Source organism: Podarcis gaigeae, assembly GCF_964106915.1.
Source record: "Podarcis gaigeae genome assembly, chromosome: 9".
NCBI lineage: Eukaryota > Metazoa > Chordata > Lepidosauria > Squamata > Lacertidae > Podarcis > Podarcis gaigeae.
In genome coordinates this window covers 40,077,160-40,095,559 of record NC_139685.1, presented here as the reverse complement: position 1 = coordinate 40,095,559, position 18,400 = coordinate 40,077,160, and the positions used below count along the sequence as shown (strand labels likewise).

Here is an 18,400-nt window from a genome sequence, read left to right as displayed (position 1 = left end):
AAATTACTAATGAATTACAACTATATATAGAATGCAAGAGGGATTCAACAAGAACTATAATTTTCTTTACGGAGTACTGGAAAGAATAGAATGTGTGAAATACTGTGATGATTTGTGACATTGCCTACTAAAGAGGGCTCTGATTTATTTACGATTTTGGCGAGACACCAGCTTGTTAATAGATTGGAAAGGACTAAAGGAGATAAATGCTGGAAGTAAGCCAGGAGCCACGGCCGGATGCTGGAAAACTTTTGGTATAGGAAAGGCAAAATGGAAGCTGTGGCGTAATGAGAATTAAGTCCTCAAGAGAGGGGCGATGTTGAAGAGGATTGATCGATTTCAACATGAAGGAAAAGAAGAATGTAAACAAATATTTCACACAGAAAACTACAAGAAATAAATTCCCTTTGCAAGTTAATGGATATGGATTTGCTAAATACAAACGAAAGTCATCACACCAGGGGCTGTTAAAATAAAGGATCAAGAGAGGAATTGTTGTATTTGGACTACATAATTAAGGACCAAGGAATAACATCAACTCCTGATACGGGAAGTCATCCAAAAATGTTGAATTTGGAACCGATTAATTGGCTCTTTTGATTGTATTATGATTTGGTTTGATTTGGTGTTGTATTAATGTGACCTCCATTGGATTGTTATTAATGAAAAATTAATTAAAAATATTAAAAAATAAAAAATAAAATGAAAAGGTCTTCAGCAAGCCTTTGAAGTAATGAGGACTAGAAGAAATGATCAAAATGCATCAGGCATCTATAAAATGGTTGCATTTTAAAAAATAAATAAATCCATGTAGGTTTCCTTCCCCTTCTCTTTTTTGGGGGTGGTGGTGGTGGTTAGAACATGTCTCTAGAAATCAAATCGCTAAATAATAAAGCTGCGACTGGAACCAGGCCCTGCTTAGAAATGCAAAATGTGTCAATTCTCTAAAATCAGTTTCCAATCAGGAGAATTCAGGACCATCTTCCTTTCTTACCACAGTCTTCTTCCTCAACTGCTTCCTTTAGTAGGGCTGGGTCAGGAAATGCCCAGAAATCCAAAGCCCTGGACATCCTTACAGTTTAGTATCTTTTGTACATTAAAACCAAGAAAAATAAAAACTAAGTTTTCACAGTAGAAAAAATATAAAAATTATATTTAAAATACTGTTACATTATTTAGTTATGCAATTATACAAGTCACTGCCGTGACTTTACATTTTTGGTTATACTTTGTTATATACATGTATGTATTTTGCAAATACAGAATTCATAAATTAACATCGCCCATTTCCTTTCTTTTGTTTGGTATGCTTTCATATCATGGGAAAACAACTCTGCTATGTGAGGGAACTAGTGTGGCAGATCTTGATAAGCTTTCAGGCTTCCTATAGAAAGTCAGAAGTTAGAGCAAAAGGTCCTGGCTATAATCCAATAAACCACACAAGTAGATGGATCCCACTGTGGGTATGGAAAGCAAAGAACCATGAGTACAAGGCAGTGTATCCCTAAAAGCCAGAAAGTCCTGGCTGCACTCAGATATCAGATAAATGTCACTCTGTCACTTTTCAAAGAGGTCCAAGGGAATGTAGAATTGCACAGGTCAGGGGCCTGAAAGAAGGCACTCCAGCGACACCGAATACTTCTTTCAGACAATCTCAGTGTAAACTGCATTGGAGATTCACTGAAATCAAAGGCAAAAATACCAGATGCAGTAGTCATTCTACATCCACTAGGAATGTATCTTTGATTTGTTTTGCCATTCTGAATCTCTGTGATTCTACCCTTTACTTCCAGTGTTATCTGGAAACAATGTTAATTCCGCTTTTTTATTCCTCCAGCTTTTAGTGGTGTCACTTCTACACAGAAGTAAAGAGGATCAAGATATTTTGAACCTTGAGCACATTCATTCAGAATAAGCAATCATTAAATGTGAGCCCAGAGGGTCAGTCTAGCAAGCATTTTATCCATTGCTTGTTCTAGATGAGACTGGGGGCGGGGAACCAAACCTTTGTAGGGCCTTTTCGTATTCACAAAAGGCCAATTCTAACTGATCCTGGTTTCATTCGAGGTAATGTAAATGAAGGTGCAAAAACATTTACTTATATACTGAAGCAAAAGAAAGCTGTAAAAATATTGGTAACTATATGCTGATTTGATACAACAAATATGCACACTCCGAAATGTGTGCGTGTCTGTAAATATACTTCTACATGCACTGAATATTATGTAGCACCAACTTTTTTCTTTTCTTTACTGCAGCTGAAGTGTGCTTGGCTCAGGTATCAAGAGTAGTTTGGGGGAAGGGACAAAAATGGCAATGCCTGTTGTGCCTTACTAGCAGCACCAGAGCACATGTTAGACCAGCTAAAATAGCAACTCTGTATGCTGCATGGACATCCAGCAAGTTCTACACATCCTCAACTATTCACCTGAGTTTAAGAGTAAGCATTGCGTGAAAGTTCTGTTCCACCAGTGATTTCCCCCTAGATGTCTAGAACATACAGAACACAAACAGCTAACGTAGGTAAGTTCATAATGAATTATCAAGGAAGTCCCTAACAGATCTGGAGTACATCCTGCAGTGAATTAATTAGGCAGGTAAAATGTTTAACGTGTAAAAAATATTTTTTCTCCCTCTTACAGATATAGACATGACATGCAATGCTCGTTAAGGAATATGGCAAAAACATTTAGCCAAACGTTTATGTAACACTTTAAGTCAATGATAAATAATCTATACTTGAACTTCTTCATCTGCTGAAAGTTCACACTTTGCCCCACCAGGGCATATCCCCTTCAGGTTAGGATGGGAGGCCACTGGAGATGCTGTAGGGGTCTGCGTGGTAAGCAGAGACAGAGAAGGTGAAAAACTGGGAGTCATAGCAGATGGAGGATACCTCAGATGATGGATGAGGGGTGAGCGGGGGTATTTCTTAAATGCCTGACCAGGCAACAGATTTGGAATTCGCGGGGGGACTGTCTTTAAACCAGGCTGAGCTACAGAAGTAATTAGAGGAGGAGGAAAGATGAAAGATTTCTTCTCCTTAGGAAAGCTATGCATTTTTAAGCTTTCATCCTCCAGTTCTGCAATATCACTGAACACGGATGCGAGAGGCTTAAATCTGGGTTCCCAATTAAGAAAGTAATCCCAGTTATAGCTGCCTCTGAGATCCTCATCAGAGTCAACTAGGGTAGCAAGAGATCCATAATGGGAGTTCTGATCATCAGGTATGAAGATATATTCTCTTGTGATGTCTGTCATGATGTCTTTTTCCTTCATCCCCAGGTTGTGAAGTGTTTCGGACAGCGTTTTATTGCAAGCATACTTTGCATCACATTCTCTTCCCTCTCCTCCACTTCCATCTTGGAAAGGGTGGGCAGCCTCTATGCTTTGAGAAATGGCCACGACATCAGTCTCCTCAGACTGACACGAAAGCTGGTCAGAGTCTCTAGGAATTCCTGAGTCGGGTATACGTGAGCCTCGGTCACTTAAAGCTGATCCGGAACCCTTCCTGCAGGGATGCTCATTGATCCTCTTTATTTCCTCATCTTCTGCAGTTTCTCCTTCTGCAGAGCCATGTCCGCTGGAGTCTGAATGCCTACAATGGTTGCCCATGTCCCTTCTCTCTCTGATGCCTACCAAACTTAGCCACTCCGCTATGGTGCCTACTGGAAGGTTACCGGTTGCATGGATTTGGGATTTCCGGACGTCTTTAGGAGCACTATTCTCATGGTCTAATTTCAAATCAGCAGATGAGGGACATGGCATCTCTTTCTTCATGCTGGAGTTTGCAGTGTCTTTTCGCCTGAATCTAACAATAAGCACAGCAAGACTGATGGCCAGAAACAGGAATGCTACAGTAGAAGCGGCGATGCTAATGGACACTGTTTCCACCGGCAACATGGAATAAGTCTCTGGAGCTTTAGAGACGTTCACCAGAATTGTGCACGTGCTAGACTTCGAGTCCAGCTTTGGGCTATGAGCTTTTATAAGCAGTTCAAGAGTATCGCCTGCTCTCTTCATGCCAATTCTCTTCCTGTGGAAAGGTCTGGTCAAGTAGAGGGCCCCACTGCTGTGGTTCACAGAAAAGAAGGGCGACTGTTTTAGCAAAGTGTAGTGAACAACACCATCCAAGCCTCCATCATAATCTGATGCTGTGACTTTGCCAATCAACTGCCCTGCTTCATTCCTTTCAGGGAAATCAAAAAAATATTGGTCTTGGTTAAAGACAGGGTCAAATTCATCTGCCCCCTCGACCTCCACTTGAACAGTGATAGTGGCTGTTGAGTCGCTTCTGTCTTTGGCCTGAGCTATGAAGCAATACTTGTCCTGGTCTTCAAAATCAAGCACCTGCTTGGTGCGGATCTCTCCTGTCAGAGGATCTATGAAAAACATGTCATGATCTCCAGGAGTTCCATGACCAGACAAACATGATGACAGGATGGAATACGAAAGGTGACCGTAGGGGCCGGTATCAAAATCCAGTGCAGAAATTCTGCAGACAAAAGAAAAAGCAGGCAGATTTTCATGGATTCTGCAGTCCTGGGTGGGAAATACAAATATTGGGACGTAATCGTTAGCATCAAGGATGCTGATAAAAACTACAGCAAAGGCCACATTTTTTATGCCAACTCCTCCATCAGAAGCTTGAATGGTCAGACTGAAATTCATTGTTTCTTCATAATCCAAAGCTCTGACGAGGTCAAGGGAGCCGGTTTTCCCATCTAAACGGAAGTGCCCCTTGTCGTTTCCAGAGGTGATACTGTACGTGATGTCTCCATTAGGTCCAGCATCGCAATCACTAGCTGAGACAGCAGTAACATGACTGCCTACAGGGAAATTTTCCCTGACATGAACTTTATACTCCAAACTGGTAAATATAGGTGGGTTATCATTAATATCCAAAACAGTGATTGACACTGTAGCTGTGGCGTTTAAAGGAGGAGTCCCACGGTCAGATACAAGAATTAACAACTGGTAAGATGAACTGCTCTCGCGATCTAGAATGCTCCTCAACACAAGATTTCCAGTCAGTTTACTTGGAGATTCTGGCCCAACGATGCATTTTTCCACCTGGAACTTATTACCACCATTACCACCAATAATGGAATATTCAACATAGGTGCTGTCATGTGTCCTGTCATTGTCAATAGCTGAGAATGTTAGCAGCATCTCTCCAACAGAGACATTTTCACTGATACTGAGATTATACGATGGCACAGTAAATTGAGGGATGTAATTATTCACATCCTGGATCTGTATGAGCACTGAAGCAACAGCAGTCAAAGCAGGATTCCCACTGTCACTGGCTTCTACATGGAGTCGAATAACTGGATTCTTTTCCTGGTATGTCACTGTCTTAACCAGATATAGTGAGCCTAAAATAAAGTTTTAGAAAAACACATTTCAAAACAAACTTTCAGTAATAGAAGCATAATGGTTCAGTTAAAATCCCCCCTCCAGCATTTCCTAAAAGAAACAGTCATCATTTGAAATGATTTTAAGGCAACAATCCTATACCCAACTGGGAGTAAACCACAAGAGTTTAAAACAATAGCAACATGTCACCTAATTCTGCAAGGCTGAACATTTTCTTTTCCAGTTGGAGCATACCTAGGCTATAGCGTAGTTGTTCCCAAACTTTCTTCCCCGTGGATCTCTTCAAAATTACTGAGGGTCTTGGCAGGCCATTTAATATTTTTCCTGCTCACTGTAAGCAATTGTAATCCACTGTGCTAAGTACTGTATGAATCTGAACTGTACTTTTATTGTTTCTTTTATTTCTTATACTTTTTTATTGTATTACAATTTTTCATAGAAATTCAAGTTGTAATACAATAAAATACAATATAAGAAATAAGAGAAACAATAAAACTAGATTTCTAAATCAATATGAACATTTAACACGTTGGATGTGCTGTCTGCCATCTTTAATTACAAATCCACAGACGTGCCAGGGACCAGAGTTTGGGAAACCCTGCTCTAGTGGGCTTCCCAAAAAGTGTCTGTAAATTCTTTTGCAAAATTATTAAATGTGGCAGATCTCTTTATTCTTTATATTTCTGGAAAATCCTGTTTCTACTTGAATGCCTAAAGGTATGCTGTAAATTAATGTTTTTCTCGTTTGAACTCTTGAAGTAAGTAATAGCATGGCATGTTCAATAAACAGGTAAATAAACAGACTGCTAGATGCTCATTACATGCCCTCTGTTCATCACTTAAATCTTCCCATTACCCGCTCTCTCAGTGCTGTCAATGCAATTGTATTGCAGATATGAATCACAATTTTGGCTGTGTTTGATGTGTGGATAACAAGAAGCTTCAACAGGCATTCCAGACAAAGCACATCATATTGTATGTTCCACACTGCAAATTATTAAACATACAACGAACTCACCATTTTGTGGATCAACAGAAAATTCATCAGAGGGGGGAAGAATTCTGTAGGTTAGCTTTCCATTGTACTCTGAATCTCTGTCTGTGGCATAGACAGTCAAAAGAGCAGTAGCTACAGGCCTACGTTCGGGTATCATCACCTGAAAGGGGGTGGGGAAAGTCCACAGCATCTCAAGGTCACATGAAGAGATGTCTTCACAACAAAAGCTTTAAATTACTTAAAGTTTCTTTTCTTACCTGATATGCATCCTGAGTAAATACTGGTGGGTTGTCATTAATATCAGATATAAATATCAGAAGTTGTTCTGTAGTTGCGTGCACAGAATCGGAAACTCTGACCAACAGTTCAAGCTGAGTGATTTCTTCAAAATCTAATGCTTTCACCAATGTGATTGTTCCATGGCATTGGTCAATTGCAAATTTCATTCCAGGATTTCCATTCTCAGCAAAACTGTAGTGAAGGGGTGGTCCTAGGTCCGCATCATCTGCCAATACTTGCATCACCAGGGAGCCAAGTGGAGCATCTACAACCATCATATTTAAGAGTAAGACTTATTTATCACTGTTGTTCTTGGAAGCCCTCCAGAAATTTTCATCAATAAACTATATGTATACCCCCAAAAAAACCATAGTTGCCAGAAATCTGAGGAATATTTTAAGGGTAAGGTTAGAGATAATGTGGATGACAGTACTAAACTGTGTACATGCTGTTAAATCCTCTAGAAAAGTTTTGCAAGAATCCCATCCCCACACTGCAAATAAGAAAACAGATTTGCTCAAGAAAAATATTGGGATAATCTTCCTTGACTTCATAAAATAACAGTTAAAAAGGTGGCTTATTACCTAAATGTTTAGGTTGTGAACTGCCCTGAGATCTACGGATATACAGTGATATACAAATAATAATAATAATAATAATAATAATAATAATAATAATAATAATACATGCTAGCTCTTCCCAGCCTTTTTGTATTTAGACTACTCAAAGCTATTCCAGGGCAGGGCACACATCTCTTCCCTTTGCAATCTTGGTCACAGGAAATGAAAAGCCAGACCTTTAACAATATACTGACAACACAAATACTCCCATGTATGTTTGGTGTTCATATGAGACCACTATTAAAAGGAAGAAAGGGGAACTAGTAGGAATGAAAAGCCAAAAACAAGAAGAAGAGGAAGTTAATAGCTTACTGGATGGAACTACTCTCTTCTTATGTCAGGAGTTATTTTGGAAGAATATAATTTTGTCCAGATGTTTCAAAACTGGTCCTTGTTTGACGCCTGAGTACAGTAATGAATATCTGGCATGCAAATTGCAGATTTTAAGGTCTAAAGTTCATCTCCCAGTCGATTGACAATTTTCATCCAGGTGTGTTCTTCAAGGTCAATTTGCCTAAGTGAAACTATAATTCTGGAGGAATAGCTACATAAACCAGATATGGATAAGCCAAGCTATTTCTGGATTATTGGCAACCCCATGTCTGGCTGGTGGGTGGCAAATGCATAAATGTTTTCCACTTCTGGGAGTGACATGCATCACTGCTGTGAGTGAAAAATCAAAACATAGGAAGAAATCTCAAAATGGACTTTATTTTTTATGGCTGATGTGTCATAACTCCTTCTTGTGCTGCTCTTTAATGGCAGCAGTTCCAAGTCACATGGAAACTGTCCTTCTCTCAGTTCCCCAAAGTGGAGATGGTGGCATGGGGAGCCATAAGAAAGAGCCATTCCATGTGACCTCAAACATGTGGTAGAAAAAGAGGCCCTTGGAATAGCTACTGTGCCACAAAATGTAACATCAGAAGAAGGACGAAGCACTGGAACAAAATTGCTGAACATTCCAACACAAGCCAACAACTTCAGTTGATTCACTGTGAAGTTACTTAACTTTCATAACACAAGTGCTACTTTAGTCAATAACAATAGAATTGAAAAGTTAACTGTTGGGAACTCTGGCTTAAGAACTGTGTTTCTTTCTCCAAAAGGGAAATAGAAATTGAAAATAAATCTTAGGAATTTGACATCTGAACCTCGCAGCAGGGTCTTTTACCAATGTTTTGAGATTTAATGCACCAGACGGCATTCTTTTATATGCTGTTTCTAAGTTGCTCACAAATATAAGCTTCCCAGCCAGCAGAAATATGCCACAGAATATGTGCTACTCATAAAAAAAAAATTCCATCTGAGAAATTTTCCCCTATTTATTACAAAGGCATAAAAAGACAGTGGCCCCATTTGCACAGAATTCTAAACCATGGCTTAACATGACAAACTGCAGTGTACACCAGGATCAAATGCTCCTCCCTCCCGTCTCATTCTATGGCATGGCCGCAAGTTCAAATTCTGATTCTAATTTTGGTTGACCACATCTTGTGATACTTCTGAGCCTTACCATGTGGTTAATTGTAACTATGGTTTGTTAAAACTATGGCATGAAGTTGACTTTCAATAAACCATAGCTACGTGACATGCTGTGGTTAGTTTAAAACATAAGAGAAAGCCCTTGTATGAGAGGGAGGGGAGGGGAAAACGTGTGAGCACAAAGCTCCCTGTGGTTTATTCATGTAAGCATGAGCTAGCATTTGCTAACTAGGTGCCCTACAGATGTTTTGGAGTATGACTCCAATTATTCCTGACCATCCCAGCTGCCTGTAGTCCAAACATCTGAAGGGCACTGGGTTGGGGAAAGCTGCAGTAAACTATGGTTTAGCAGGATTAGGTCCAAACCAGCACAATCTCTTTGCTTGGTGTTTGCCATTCTTACTTTCAGGGAGTTCAACGACGCCGAAAGGCTGGAGAGTTGGAGCATTGTCATTGATATCCACAACTTGTATCTCTATTGTGCTTGTAGCAGATAGCCTGGGGGTTCCTCTGTCAACAGCTTGCACAACTAACCTGATAAAAAGAGAGAGTCAAAAACATGTTCCGTATTTGTAAACCATGACTTTATATCTAATTAAAAGTTACACCAAAAATGATAAACTATTTCCAAAATTATCCTTCTGAAAATGTGGTGGGGGAGAAACCTTGTAACTTTAATTTTTATCATTTACATGATACTTCTTTTTTAACATGTGAGGAAGGCATTCAGTTCAAGAACGACAGAGGGTTAAACGGGAACTAGAACAAAAGGAGCAGGACTCAGGGCTGGCATTAACGCTTCACGGATGTCATGTGTTTTACATATTGTAAATAGGTTTAAATTGGTAAGCAGTATTTTTCTCTATCTCCCTTTGGAAGTATGTATTTTGTAGTGAATGTCATTATAATCCACTTCAAAGCTTGGGAAAGGGCGGAATATACATTTGTTAAATAAATATGCAGAATTCATCTTCTCTTTCATCTCTGACACAATAACTTCCTTTCAAACGTGACAAACAGCATTGTTTCCCATTATTCACATGACGGCGCTGAACACAAAAAGCTGCAATTTGATATGTGGAGTCTAATGCCATTCATCCACCATACCAGTTCTGCTCTTGAGTTTTTGTGGCTTCAAAATTGTCAGAACACATTACTTGAATTACAGACTTGCATTCAAAGTTTGTAAACATGCATAATTTCATATTTTGTCTAGAACATATATCAAGAAGGTACACATGGAGATATTTACTAAAATAATTGGTTTCTTAAGTTTCAGTGTGCAAACACACACACACACACACACACACACACACACACACATCCACACACACCAACTTTCATAAAAAAAAACCAACGTTATAGTCAAGGCATTCAAATTTAAGCTTCTGTCAGCAGTTCCCTCTGAAGCTCTTAACATTTAACATTTCCACCCAAGTTTATTGTGTAGGTCAAAGAAGAGATCATTTGAACTTTGAAAAAGCAAAGTTCATAGCCCTATTGAATAATTTCCAAGACAATAACGCACACTCACACTACAAAGAGCTTATAACACCTACTCTCAGCATCTAGGAGCATCATAGCTAGAAACTGGAGGGACTTGTCAGGGGTAAACATGGACCACTGGAACCAAACAGTATAGGACACAGCCTTACTAGAAAAGCTAACCAACAAACTGAAACTAAATTAAAGGAGGACAAATTAAAGGAGGACACCTTCACCCCTGTGTGCTTCCTCTTCATTACATAAACAATCCCAACAGGACAACAACAAGATCCCACTGACAGCATACGAATTGCTATGGCTAACTTGACCAACAACCCCTTCCTCCCCCACCCCACACAAACAAAACTCACACCAGCTATAGATCTTGAATTTGTTAGAAACAAACCTATATGATGGAATGTCTTCACGGTCTAGGATTGCATTCGTTGATATAATTCCTTGTGCTGAATCAATAAGAAATGCTTCATTTGTGTTGCCAGATAAAATTGAATATTCAATTTCTCCGTTAAGTCCAGCGTCATCGTCTGTTGCGTAGATCTGTATGGAGAGAAAAGCCATCCTTATGCTAAGGCACTTAGCTCTACACCCTGCAACAGAAATGGATCTTGGATGCACATGTGGTGCTTGCTGCAGTTTTTTTGTGTTGCAACTTTGCTTCTATTGGCCGAACGTATTATTTTCCCACGTATGTGACAATAGGTGCATGTAGAGTTCAGAAGGTGTTGGATTACAGCCAATGAAACTTATTCTCAGTGTGGGATAATCCATACATGGGTCAATGTCCCCTCATGCTTAAAACTGCAGTAGCTTGCCTTGGATATGGGGAAGGATCTGAATACTTAGAACAGCAGGGCAAATTACAAGTGTTGGTAGTGAGTGTGTGCATGCAGTCCCATGGCTTCCTAAATGCTGGTTCCAGTTTTGAATTCAAGTAAGACCCATGTTCAGCATATGGCTTTCTTAATTTTGTAGCAACCACAGTTCTTTTTATTGCTCCTTGTTGCAGATCAGTGCTGCATACTTCAGAATTGAAATTTACATTCATTTTCTTTACAAGATCTACATTTCCTCTTTTTGTCCCATCAAGACGAGTGCCCTCTCTCTTCTCCTGCCCAAAAAGAGACAGAGTATTCAGCCACCGGGGACCCTTGTGAGAAAGGATGCATTAAAAAATTGAGAGGAGTAATCCAAAATAGGTATTTCAAATGGTCCTGTCAATCTGTAGTTTGATTAGATAAATTAACTGCTTTGTAATGACTGGTTTGTAATGATGATAAAAGTGGACAAAAAAAAATACAGTATTCATTAAGAAGGGACACTTCAGACAAATATAGTTTAAACACAAGTTTGAGGTTACCTGCATGATGTATGTGTTGTAGACTTGACCTTCCCACACTGATGTTTTGAAATAGTTTTGCTCAAATTGAGGTGCATTATCATTCACATCCTGTATAAATACTGTCACCCCACACACCGCTGAAGTTAAGCCATTTCCAGCTAAGACTGCAAAATGTACTTTTTTCCTCACTTCATAGTCAAGAAATTCAGCTCGTTTTACTGTGATGTCACCTGTTTTGTTTGATGAAAACAAACAGATGACTGTTATATATTCAGGAATATATATACATAGTTAAAACGGCAGTGCATTCTACATAAAAAAATAAGTAAACAAGGTAAAGAAATTTGTGAATGAAAGAGAAGACAACTGTATGCCTGATTATCTATTTTAACCACTTTAAATTGTAGATCTAGAATTTCTTCCTTCACTTCAATCACTCTCTAAAAAGTGCAGAAAAAATGAAAACCATAATGGCAATTTGGCAAAAAGCTATTTTTATTTTTTAGAGAATCTTAATAAAAGTAATCTAACCAAGCAATCTACATTAAAGTGGGACTGCATCTGCTTTTTATTAGTCCAATTCAGGATCCACAGCAGCCAAAGAAAGGCTAATGTAAGAGGTCCAGATGAGGGCTGGTGGCACACACTTATCTTGGTGAATTCTTACTACCCCAGAAGCCAACATTTACAAGGCAGGACAATCCTACCCTTCTGCCACAAATATTTGTCTATGCCACTACCAATGCAATGGGTACAGTTTAGAGCTCTCTCTGTGAAGGAGGCTGTGCTTCAAAGACCTAATTAATGACCCACTACCAGTTTTTCTGATGTCTTATTTTATCATTTGCACATTCTTTTCTATATTACCCTTGCATCAAGGTTGCACAATGGGTGTTTGAAGAAAACTCCTTATTTATGTACTGCGTTTATTCCAGCATGATATTCAAGGTGGTATAACAAAGGACTCCCATCTGGGAAATGGACCAAACCCAGTCCTGCTAAGCTTCTGCAAAACCTGTCATGCTTCCAGCAGTTCTCAACCTGTGAGTCCCCAGATGTTGTTGGACTACAACTCCCATCATCCCTGAGCTCTGGCCTTGCTAGCTAGGGGTGATGGGAGTTGTAGTTCAACAACATCTGGGGACCCACAGGTCGAGAAAGGCTGCTTTAGACCATAACCTTGGACCCAGGTATCATATTCTGCAGCTACTGATATGTTTCCACTAGCCAACATCTGCAGCATGCATTTTGTATGTGACCTGGCTTTTAGGCCTACTTCTCACCATGGTAATAAAACTATGGGCTGTGGCACATCAGACTACAGGTGAGAGAAGGAACAGAACTTTTAAATACTGGCCCACTAGGTTTATACATTACAAGAAAAACTTGCTAACAAGTTTACTTCCTGGAGCAATCAAACAGAGAATTGGGGCTGGATAGCTTGATCTTACTCCAATAAGCAGAGGCTTCCTAAAAGAACATCCTAAAAAGGCAGAGTACTTATAAAGAACCCCGATAAACCTTGCCACTAAGTTCTGCCAGCTGAAATGCAAGAATGCACTTAGGATTTCTGTGGCTGTGCCTCTTCTCTCCAACCTGCCCTGAAAAACCACTTGGATGCTGGGGGCTATTAGAAGCGTCCTACTCTCGTGTAGGACCCTGGTAGAGACACATGCCCAACTGGCATGTTCTCTCCCTCCTGAATGGTCATTTGGGAGCTTCAAAAGCTTTCTCCAACCCGAACATCACAGCAACTGATGCACACTTACGGATCTGCAGAGTATTCGCAGTTCACGTAACAGAACCAATAGCACAGCATTTTGGCTAATCTACGTTTATTTACATATAATACACTCGGAGCACTCTGACTTCGCTCCTCCTCATCAGACTTCAGAGAGAGAACAAAGGACAATAGTCCCACCTCATGGAACACAGTAACACAAACATCCTGTCTCTGTCACTTCCCACACTGTGGAATGAAAACATACACTGACATGTGGTAGACAACAATCCTATGACTGCAGACACGGGGAATGAATCTCCAACAGGGGCTTCCCTGTGCTGGAGTGCAGGCACAGCGGAATCAAGGACACTATTTCCTGGTCAAGAGGAATTCAGTTATGTTCCTATAGTACACATGCTGGTATGCTGGTGCCACATGCTAATCAAGGCTTTACTGCCCAGCAAAGTACAGGGTGAGGCTGTATATGCATGTAAATAGTGGAACTGAGCACCTATAAGCTCCCATCTCTCTAATCATGCCTCAGAATCATCCCAATGGAAATGGATCTTGGGTTGGCTATGATTATTCTGCCAGCACAAGTAAACATATGTGTACACACAGAGAGACAGACATATAGCTTGACTCTCCTCTATTAACAATCCAGTTGTTGAAAACATGTTATGTAAACGTTCCCAAATGCGTACTTGATTGAGATTAAATGAGACAGTCATGTTAATAAAATAATTGATTATTAAAAACATACTTGAGGTTTAACTAAGCAGTAGATCTCTTTCCACAGCCAGAAGGAAGTTCTTTTCAGCTATCAGATGGTATTCATTTAGCACACAGCGACTTTACTCATAAAATCTAGCCAATGGGTGGTTTATGTAAAAATCTTTTAAAAATACATACTTTTATGTTTCAATGGATTTTCCACAAATATACAAAAATGTTTACAGCCCTTTTCACATCCACATTTGCAACACTGTTGAAGTTAAATATGAAATATGTCACATTCAAGCTGGCTAATTAAAATTGATGTGAAGTTTGCAATCACTTTGCCTGATCACAATTGATGTTCGATGAATTTTCTTTCTGATTATTTTAATGAGAAACATAGTGAACCTAAACTGCAACCTCCACCCAGGAAAACAGCTGGCAGGACCAGTACGGGATGTAGCTTGAGGAGGGAACATAACCAAGTGAGGATCCTGAGGGTCAGACAGAGGATGCCTGGAGGGCTGCATTTGCCCTGGGCCTGAGGTTTCCTACCCCTTCCCTACGTGATAGAAAGGATGGCACCTGAAGGCTAACAACTGGCTGTTACTCCGTATAGTTAAAGCTATGGTTTTCCCAGTAGTGATGTATGGAAGTGAGAGCTGGACCATAAAGAAGGCTGATCACCAAAGAATTGATGCTTTTGAATTATGGTGCTGGAGGAGACTCGTGAGAGTCCCATGGACTGCAAGAAGATCAAACACATCCATTCTGAAGGAAATCAGCCCTGAGTGCTCACTGGAAGGACAGATCCTGAAGCTGAGGCTCCAATACTTTAGCCACCTTATGAGAAGAGAAGACTCCCTGGAAAAGACCCTGATGTTGGGAAAGATTGAGGGCACAAGGAGAAGGGGACAACAGATGGTTGGAAGGTGTTCTTGAGGCTACTAGCATGAGTTTGACCAAGCTGCAAGAGGCAGTGGAGGACAGGGGTGCCTGGCGTGCTCTGGTCCATGGGGTCACGAAGAGTCAGACACGACTAAACGACTAAACAATGAAGTGTGTTACTATTAGCAAAAATAAACCTTGCTTCAGAGGATAGCTTTGTGAAAATCTATTCTGATCATTTTCTCACCTAGAGCAAGTAAATAATGTTTCAGATCTCAGTTCCGCCGCTAATATTACCATGGAAGAATGAATCAGGCCCTGAATTTGTTTTGTAGAAAAGCAATCCTAAGAAAGTTTGATTTTAGCAAACGCATCTTTGTTAAATTTAAGGGCCAAAAGCCAGCTTCCACTGGCACTTAAATAAACTAACACTAACCACTGAGATAATGTTTATACAAAAGCAATCATAATTCAAGTGTGGAAAATATTTTACAAAAGCCTCAAATGGTTTTAGAACAGATGCAGATAGATAGGCTGATTTACCCATGATGGGATGGATGTAGAAAATATCTCCATGTTCACCGATGATTGTGTGTTTTAAATTTTTTCCCATCAGACTACGGTCATATGCAGCCACAGTGAAAACAGAGGTGCCTAGAAAAACAAGAATATGTTGCAGTGACTAAAACGTGGAAAGATTTTATCTTAACCAGTTATTAATTTATTCCATGTGAGGTAGAACTATGAAAGTTTAGCCATCCGTCTCCTATCTGGAGAATTTTTGCACGTTGTTTATATAGTCATATAATAACAACAGGTATTATTCGGTTCTCTGGAACAACTCTTGTCAGCCTCACCAACCGGTCAAACCTATTCATCACACTAATTCATGAACATTACCAATCCACATTTTGACCGTGTAAGAAAGTGGTCTAAAAACTGCAGAAGACATTGGAGAGCATCAAATGTTGCAAAGGGGTGTGGAACTCATTTATTCTAAGGACACAGTTATGCTTAAGAACTTAATGAGAGCCAGAGGCCTATCTCATTCAGCACTCTCTTCTCACAGTGGTCAGTCCAAGTGGCCACAAGCAGGACATTAGCACAACAGCATGCTCCTACTCATGATCTTCATGAAGTGGTATTCAGAGACATATGGCATCTGATACTGCGTACAATATAGACACCACGACTAGTAGCCATTAAAAGTCATGAATTTGTCTAACCCCTCTTTAAAGACACCCGTGTTGGTGGCTATCCCAACATCCCATAGTTTAACTGTGCGCTGCATGAATCAGGTCTTCACTTTGTCTGTCCTGGGTCTCCCAAGGTTAAGTTTCATTGGAAGACCACTGGTTCTTTTATCATGAGGAAAAAAATGGGGGGGGGTCCTCTTTATCTACTTTCTCCACACCATGCATAATTTTATAAAGCACTATCATGCTCCCCCTTACCTTTTCCATAAACCTCAAACTTTGTAACCTTTTGTCATATACGTGAGACGCTCTAGCCCCCTTTATCATTTTGGCTGCTCATTCCTGAACCTTTCCCAGTTCTACAATATCCTTTTTGAGGTGCAGCAGCCAAAACTTTAGACAGAAATTTGGACAAGGATGTCATAATAGCATTCCTCCCCCCCCCCCAAATTACAGTACATAAGCAGCAGGAATGGGTGTATTTCCCTGGATCTATTCCTCTGTTGATCTGTGAGTTCATCTGGCCCTGTATTCTGCTTAGCTTCCTTCTTTCCAATTTAAAATGGGGAAGTGCTAAAATTAATTCGCATCCCCAGTTTGTTGCAGATTTATTTCCTTTCATTTGTCCTTGCCTCCCTTCTCTTTGTGAGTATGTACAAGCATCCTGTGATGAAAGACAGCATGTTGAAACACATGATTGTAGGGATAGAGGAACACACAAGGGCACAAGGTAATGATCAGACAAAGATTTCCATTTTGTACCATGTTTAATCAATGCATGCGAATGTACCAGTAGAGTAGAGGGAATGTTCCAAAATCAATATGAAAGAATGGTAGTTTCACAATGCACTAGTGATGATCCACAAGCAAGACCAGGTCATTTAGAATAAAAAATATAGAGCAAAATTTGTATGATGTTCTAAACAACCTGATCTTGCTTGTTTTCTGGTGTTTGCTTCAAATCCAGCTTGTTCTTCACTTCAAAAAATTACTGTCACCTAATTTGTGCAACATGTACCTTGCATAGCGTCTGCTACAACGTTAATAAGACTAACTGTTTCATTTGAAGGAAGCCTGCAGCCCCTGATTTCTTAAGCAGCCCTATGCTTTCTTTCTTAAAAGAAAGAAAATGTTTCTCACAGCACTACTGAGGAAAAGAAAGGAAAAACCCAAATAAACAAACAATTAAAAAAACCAAAATATAGTCATATTTCAAAGAAACAAACTAAACACATTTACTTAAGTTTCTCCCAAACAGAAGACCCCCACCACCATATACCACATGGCAAATGCCTTTTGAAAACGAGGTATTTCAAAGTCATTTTGTGATACGTTCTGGGTGAAAGGGGTGTTCAAGCTGGTCAAAGAAAAAAGTCAAACATTTCAGTGGGTTACACGTTTTTTAGTGTTGCAAGAATTAGCCTCAAGATGTTTCACAAAGATTTGCACAGTTTGTTATTAACATCAAAGAGAGTATACCGTTGTTCATTGAGATCCCGAATCCAGAAGAGAACTGATCTATCATAGCAAAAGGCATGAAATAAACAACCATTCTGTTTGTAGCAAAAGTAGGAAGAACAAACAAAACATGAGGCATTATCCTAACCAAACACATCACATCTAACTGTGATTAAGTTTAGAAAACAGTTACCAACATAGGTTTTTGTTGTTAAGGTTTCCTCAAGATCTAACAAGATTAAAGCTATGGGAATTTTAGCCACTTGTGAAACCAATTCTGTAACATGGCAATTGATTTTAATCAGTTGTGATGGATTCAGGTTACTGTATATTGACCTTTACCAAATGAGATTTTATTATATTACAGGAAACATTCTGTAAATACAAACAGACCCAGGGGTCAGGAACATACCATCTCTATAGTTTGGCATGATGCTAGTACAAAATTCTCATGTTTATACTTTACACTGTAATTTCTAAAAACAGGAACAAAGGCAATGTTAACTGCCTTGTTATTTGCTGCCTACCTGGCCACAGAAGCAACAATATCCACATAGAAACTACACATGATGTTATCGCAAGGGCTCAGCTGCTTCTGGGAAGTTCCAAACAAATCAGGAATGATTTGAAATTCTACAGAAGTAAAAAGGTGGAACTGACAGGTATGCAAAAGCCGAAATTACCGTAATCATGGGAACAGGAGTTCTGATTGCTGGTCAGAGTCATCGCAACTACATTCTTAGAGTCTCGCACTATCACATAATAGAAACTTTCAGACAAAAATGAAAAAGGGTACATTCAGATGTGGTGATTAAT

General features: G+C 39.6%; 1 protein-coding gene across 1 annotated transcript in view; it reads right to left on the bottom strand.

The window, feature by feature from the left end:
- Positions 1-1,123: 1,123 nt before the first annotated feature.
- DCHS2 (dachsous cadherin-related 2) overlaps positions 1,124-18,400 on the bottom strand; it is a 102,663-nt gene continuing 85,386 nt past the window's right edge. Inside the window, exons 14-20 of the mRNA XM_083755162.1 lie at positions 15,474-15,584; positions 11,621-11,832; positions 10,649-10,800; positions 9,161-9,291; positions 6,634-6,920; positions 6,398-6,536; positions 1,124-5,378 (exon numbers count right to left, since the gene is read on the bottom strand). Of these exons, the coding sequence (XP_083611288.1) occupies positions 2,734-5,378; positions 6,398-6,536; positions 6,634-6,920; positions 9,161-9,291; positions 10,649-10,800; positions 11,621-11,832; positions 15,474-15,584 (3,677 nt within the window). The 3' untranslated portion in view covers positions 1,124-2,733. The remainder of the gene's footprint in view (positions 5,379-6,397; positions 6,537-6,633; positions 6,921-9,160; positions 9,292-10,648; positions 10,801-11,620; positions 11,833-15,473; positions 15,585-18,400) is intronic.